At 34.4% G+C, this 6,393-nt stretch overlaps 1 protein-coding gene across 7 annotated transcripts; it reads right to left on the bottom strand.

Annotated features, from left to right (window-relative positions):
• Positions 1,642 to 3,930, bottom strand: LOC107611932 (pollen-specific protein SF21-like). Of its 7 annotated transcripts, XM_021109093.1 has the most exons (8): positions 3,730 to 3,930; positions 3,529 to 3,615; positions 3,368 to 3,445; positions 3,231 to 3,287; positions 2,916 to 2,985; positions 2,697 to 2,782; positions 1,840 to 1,933; positions 1,642 to 1,740 (listed from the first exon to the last, which is right to left on the bottom strand). In XM_021109093.1, exons 1-6 carry the CDS (start codon positions 3,775 to 3,777, stop codon positions 2,763 to 2,765), a joined length of 360 nt encoding a protein of 119 aa, XP_020964752.1. In that variant the 5' UTR covers positions 3,778 to 3,930; the 3' UTR covers positions 1,642 to 1,740; positions 1,840 to 1,933; positions 2,697 to 2,762. The 7 variants fall into 7 exon arrangements, 6 of the variants coding, with proteins under 6 accessions (XP_020964752.1, XP_020964751.1, XP_020964754.1 ...); XM_021109094.1 differs by lacking the exons at positions 1,642 to 1,740; positions 1,840 to 1,933 and adding an exon at positions 1,984 to 2,120; XM_021109092.1 differs by lacking the exons at positions 2,697 to 2,782; positions 2,916 to 2,985 and having other exon boundaries at positions 1,840 to 2,006; positions 3,192 to 3,287.

The following is a 6,393-nucleotide window of genomic DNA, read 5'->3' as shown; positions in this document are numbered from 1 at the left end:
AAAATAAAAATAAATACATAATTATACTAAATAATTTCTTTAAATAATAAAAATCTCAGTGTAGGGCTTATGTAGCAAAAGGCATCCAAGCTTTTCAAATATAACAAAGGTTGTACTCCCTGAGGAATCAATAACTTTTACCTTTCTATACCTGTTTTTATAATATATACAAATGAAATAATCAACATAAATAAATCTCATACCAACACTATAACTTCAAGGAAAATAAATCAACATGCTTTGAAAACTTTTCACAATAGTATGACCCATATAACACTTAGAATTTTTAAAAAAATTAAATAAGTAGTTATTCATAATTTATTATTTTATTTAAAAAAAAGAGAAATATTATTATTATTATTATTATTATTATTATTGACCGAAGCCATTAAGATAGTAAAGTTAAGAAAAGCCAACACATGGCTTATGCATGCATGCATGTATATTATTAAACCAATGATATTCCTTCCATGACACATATTTGTTTATATATATATAAACTAACGACACCTGAACTTCCTAATCTTTATTAATCATCATCTTCAGCATCTCATTTCTCCCTTTTAGCGTTAAGAAAGAAAAGAATGCACCGAGAGAGAAAGAAAACCGTGAGAGAGAATGAGAGAAACCATGGCACCGTAAAACTTCTGGTTTCGATTTCTTGAGATTCGTAACTCCAATTAAAAATCCAGTCCGGTAAAAGTGTTCGTATCTTTCTTCTCTACACATTGGTATTATTTTTGTCCGGTAGAAGTTGATGGTGATGTAACTCCTCTTTCTCTTGAATTCGGCCAATTGGAGTTCTAGAAGGCACAGACGATTCCTGGCGTTTTTCTCTTTAGCAGCTCGGACGAAAAGTTTCTCCAAAGTTTTCGTTGTTGTAATTTCTGTACGGAGGTAGGGTTTTAATAAATTTTCACCGGTTAAATTGGTATTTGATAACTGAATTGATGATTGTGATTTCTGGATTACGGTAGGATAATTTGAAAATGTTAAAAGTTGCCGGTTTGATTTATTGAAAATAATTTGAAAAGAGTGTGGAAAATAGTTTGGATGGAACCCGAAAAGGGTGGCAGAGTCCGGATTTTAGGGGAGGTGCCGCCAAGATTTTGTTATAAACCTTAAGAATTTATTTGAAATTTTATTTAGAAGAAAAAGATTGGATGTGAGAAATTGTACGGGAATGCCCGTGTATAGGGAATGGCTTCCAGGAGAAAGTGCCACATGCTTCAGCTGGAGAATCAGCGCCTGCAAGTACTTGCAGAGGTCATGTTCGGCATACTTCAGCTGGAGAATCAGCGCCTGCAAGAAGTAGAAACTTGCAGAGGTTATGCCGCTGGAATGCCTTATCTGACTTGCGAGTCGGATTGCGTCGGGTGCGGGTCGAAATCGACAAATGAGCTCATTACCTGCGATAGGAATAGACATGCATCATGCTTGTTTGCGCATATCTCTGTGCTACGTAACTCTGTGATTGTGTGTGTATGCTGCATGACTGATTGACTTCTGAGTTCTTTTATTATTCATGCTTATAAGTGTTTTGTTGTTAGTTACGGTCGGTTAATAATGGCAAAATGAACTTAACTTTTAACCCCGACCCTACTAAGAACTTCCCAGTTCTTACCCATGTTACAACCCAAGCTTCAGAACAACTTCAGTGCCACATCTACATTGAGCAACAAACCAATCAGGTCCACCAATCACTCCCATAATTGTACCATACACAGCATAATCACCATCCTAAAAGAAAAGTAACAATAAAAAGGGCATTAGTATTTTAATTTGGACTTGAATGATGAACATAAAAAGAAAGTGAAAAATAATAAAAAAATGACTAACCTCTTTACATTCTTTCAATTCTCCAATTGTCTTCCGAGGTGTAATCTCGAGAAAATCTTCCGCAAGTGAGTAATAGTGATCACATTTTTTAGCACTATTTGATTTCAAAGATCATATAAAGAAAGCAAAATTTTAGATATTATGTAAAGGAATATAGCAATACTATAGCATAGCCATGAAGCTTTAAAAAAAAGGTTGAACCTCGTATTAACGTTGGAAAGGGGTTTCTGACTAATAAGAAATCTATCAAAGTTTTGTTTATGCTTAACGGTGCTATCAACCTGTTGCAACAATTCGGCACAACAAAAGGGAAATAGAAAATTTAGTTAGCAAAGACAGTAAACTTCAAGATTAAAAGAAACAGAGGAGTGGCGGCAAAGACAGCAGATGCTGGTGGTGCTGGGTGAGCAGTGAGAAGCAGTTAGAAGATGATGGCAACAGAAAAATCACGCAGTATAGAAATCATAGTAACAACCTAAATAGAAAATCATAGTTAAAAAAATATGGAAAAAGAAAAATAACAAAAACATGAATCAACTAATAGAATCAACCAACAGAATAGAATCATAGTAATAACAAGTTAACTACAATAATTAAAAAATAAAACTCAAGTAATAACAACAAAAATTAGAGATGGATAGCACTCAAGATATAAGCAGAAAGACAGCAAATCATAAATCTATGGGAATCTGCAGGCTGTGTTTATAGAAATGGATAGTACTCAAGATATAAGCATAAACCTTCAAACCTTGTCCCAATTGAAACTATTTGTGCTGACCTAACTTAGAATTTTAGAAACATGAAGCACAAATCAAAACACATGAAATTAGTTAACAGATAAAGTGAAGAGGAGGTACCTGTCACAAATTTGAACCTATTCCATCATGGATGCCATTCTTTGCTGATCAGCTTCTAGAAGTGATTCAAAACCAGCTAACATGCTCTTACCCATGATTCAACCAGGGATTTTGGAGAAGAAACTCAAACTCAAGGAACGAAATTGAAACCAATTAACTAATAATAATATAGGATGAAACTAAAGACCAAAAAGAAATAGAAAGCAAACAAAACTTAACTAAAGATGAAGCAGAATTTTGTGTAGAAGATGAAGCCTACTAGTTCTTCTAGGAATTTGTGCAGCTTCCTCTGAATTCATGTTTTCTCTGATAAAATCAACAATAGAATCATCAATTTGGAATCAAAAGTGATCAGAAGCACTAATAAAAATTAAATAAGTACGAGTGACCAGAAGCACTAATAATATGCCTTATAATAAAAAATAATATGCATAATAAACTAAATTCACTAATAAAACCAGCAAGAGTGATCAGAAGCACTAATGAAACAGAAATAATAGAGTTGTTGTACAACAACAAAAAATATTCACTAACCCTTCGGCAAGCTTTAACTATATCTGACTCTGGGAATTGAGCACCACCTCGAATGTCCTATCACCATAAATAAAAGCAAATAACTCAGCCTCACTAAATAGAAGTAGAAAGAGGAAATTTGGATGCACAAAGTATACCTTGCTATAGTACCGCTTCAGGAACATTTCCTTTGCCACCCCGCACATGCCACAAAAATAGAGTAAATTTGTCATGACCTGCATATGTTACCAAAATCATAAGAAAGAAGTAACATTTATTTTTACAAGACAACATAGTGTTTTAGGTATAGAAAAAGAACCTTGTTGCACAACCACTCAGTCCAAGATGGTTCTTTGCATAGAGGTGAAACAAGTATCAAACCAAATACACGTTGTCTATACTTCATCTATTGTAAACAGTAAACACATAAAAACATTAGAAAAATTGAACGATCCATCGTTGAAACTCTAATGTAATTTAAAAAGGGGAGAGGCTGCATAGCACCAACATAATAACTTACAGCAAATAAGGTAAGAATGTAAGCCCCGGCAGCTACTCCCATGCACATTACTGCACTAAGACTGCAGACAAAAAGAATGTTGGGGTCAGATTGCCTTCTCAAAACGAACAACTGCCAATATTCAAAGCCTAATGGAAATTGGTGTAAACTAATTTTCTTTATGTCATTAAATGGAAATCAATTACAGATTAAGCTTGAACTTACTCACCCAAAAAATTTGAGAATCTCGGCTATTTGATCTGCTAAGTCATCAACAGAAGGAATTGGATAATCTGGAACAATCTCAGGAGCTCCCAACTGCAACAACTCTTGAACAAAGTACAAGATGATAAGAAAGCAAGAACTTAAAATATTATCAATGAAGGAATTTATAACAGTGAGGAGATATATACATCAAGTAACACTGCAAAACAATCAAACACAGCTTAACATGATGGAAGCAGGAAATGAATGCTTAAATTACAAAAAGTTGAAGAAACTGGGATCAAAGAACTTCAAAATCAAGAGGAGTAACATATTAAACCTTTTTTCTCAACCTTGTGCCTGCCATTCATGACACTTTCCTGAAATAAAGATCAGGAAAATATCAACAAGAGAATTTCAAGTCAGAGAAAATCAAGTAATCCAATGTCAATCATATAACACACGTTGAAGCACCGAAGCAAATCCTTGGCCTGTTCCGCATCATGATCCCCGGCCAGAGTAGTCCATAAACCAACAACCCCTTAACCCAGCAGCCACAGTACCTGAAAACCTGAAAATAATTGAGAAACATCAAAACCAAAAACAAATTAAAAATAGAACTTGCTGCTTCTTAATTAAAAAACAAATAATCGCAGAACCTCTCCTAATCAGAACAATAATCAAAACCCCTAATCAGAAGTTTCAATCATCAAAATTCTTAATCAGAACAATAGTTATTTACCTGAGCTTGAGAAGAGGTCAAAGAAGAGAAGAAGAAGAAGACTAGCGACAGAGAAGAAGAGGACGACTGGGGACAACACCGTCGTGATCGAGACAGGAAAACTAGTCATCGTCGTTGAGGGTCAGAGAAGTGCCATCGCACTTCGCGTTCGTTGTCGCTGAGGGTCGTCAATTCGTCATCACCGAGAGGCGAGAAGCAGCGCAGCACCGTCGTGACTCTGAGGCTGGTGAGTGGTGACGGAAGCCATGACGGTGGCTGGTGAGAAACAAATAGAGGGTTGAGAGGGAAAGGGTGATGGCAGATGGTGAGAGGTGCGGCAGAGAGAGGGCTGAGAGAGGAAAGGTGGCAACACCGTTCGTGAGCCGTGAGGGGGACTGAGGGTGCATGGCTGCGTCTTGTGGTGCTGAGAGAAGAGGGCTGTGTGCAGACCCTATAGTGTAGTATGTGATTTGGTGAAAAGGAAACAAAAAATTACTAAGTGTTTGTGAGTTGTGTTAAATTTTTTTGCACTAGATACATTAGGCATCACTTTTAAAATGCACCCAAAACTTAACAAATAGGCTACCCTCTAAAAACGTCTCCTTTGATACGAAAAGTGAACCTATAGATATCAACCTACGGCTACGCTTTATAAGTGATTTCTATAATACCTAAGGCTACACTTTTTAAATGATGCCACAATTGTGTATCCTTTTCTCTTATAAAAAGGCAACACAGAGAAAAGCGTAGCCTAATCATAGAATAGGCTACGCTTTTCAAATGTAGCTTAAAAAAAGTGTGGCTGAATAGGTATTTTTCTTGTAGTGTTAAGACAGTTTTAGATATTTATTTTTAGAAGTGAATTAGTTTAGTTTTTAGAATTACGTTAGTTGTCAAGATAAATCAATGATCCAAGATAATAAGTTCATCAGTTTATTACATTGAGTGAAGTTAAAATCTACCAAAACTGTTTAAAGAAAAATGAAAATGAGACTCCTTAATTTTCCACACATATCAACACAATTTTAAATAATGGAAATGAACATATTTCACAGATAATATCTTTTTCCTTTTATTTATAACATTACAATAGTTGTTCAATGTGTACTATTCAAATACTGCATGGCATAATTTAATGGGGGCATTTCATCAGCTATTTTAGTCTTCGACTTGCAACAAAATCTCAGACATGCTGTTCTCCAAACGCAGCACTCACAATGTACTGTAAAATATCAAAGATTTATTAGTTTCACCTTATATTGCTATTAGTGGTATTTGGATGTACATTAGTAAGAATAATAAATAAAAAAACTAGGTAATATGTTAGAAACTTACCGTCGATATTATTATTATTATCACGAGATTCACCATATTGGACGGCAAGATTTTTTGTTAATGTAGGCCTAGGAACCTTCACAAATATATTATTTGCATTTGTCGAAATAGCTAAGAATGCTATGCTTATGAAGAGGTATGTGAAGAGAACAAACATCAAAGCTTCCTTTCTAACCATCTTTTCAATCCAATACAATTTTTCTTCAAGCCAACCTTTCGCATTTATAATGCTGGTCGTCCCATTTTTCACATAAAAAAATGCTATGAGTGTTAAAAAAACCAATTATATCAACTAGTATGTATTTATATATAAATATATGTGTTGTTTAACTTATGTTTAATATATATTTTATATTTTAATAGATATTTTATATTAATAATTAATTTTATAGTTGATTTTTTATGTATATCTAGCATGCATGGTT

The sequence above is a fragment of the Arachis ipaensis genome, chromosome B08 (assembly GCF_000816755.2).
Source record: "Arachis ipaensis cultivar K30076 chromosome B08, Araip1.1, whole genome shotgun sequence".
Taxonomy (NCBI): Eukaryota; Viridiplantae; Streptophyta; class Magnoliopsida; order Fabales; family Fabaceae; genus Arachis; species Arachis ipaensis.
The sequence above is the reverse complement of the archived record's forward strand: the minus strand, read 5'-3'. Positions and strand labels throughout refer to the sequence as shown.

Bases quoted from the DNA above. Each gene is read 5' to 3' on its own strand.
- LOC107611932 (XM_021109092.1), bottom strand. From the start codon at position 3,777: ATGTGCATGGGAGTAGCTGCCGGGGCTTACATTCTTACCTTATTTGCT. The intron at 3,288-3,367 runs GTATACTTTGTG...TTATGGTGATAG, and splicing joins TGAAGCGGTACTATAGCAAG to GACATTCGAGGTGGTGCTCA. The intron at 2,007-3,191 runs ATTTCTGTTTCA...TCATGGCTATGC, and splicing joins TGTTGTACAACAACTCTATT to TATAGTATTGCTATATTCCT.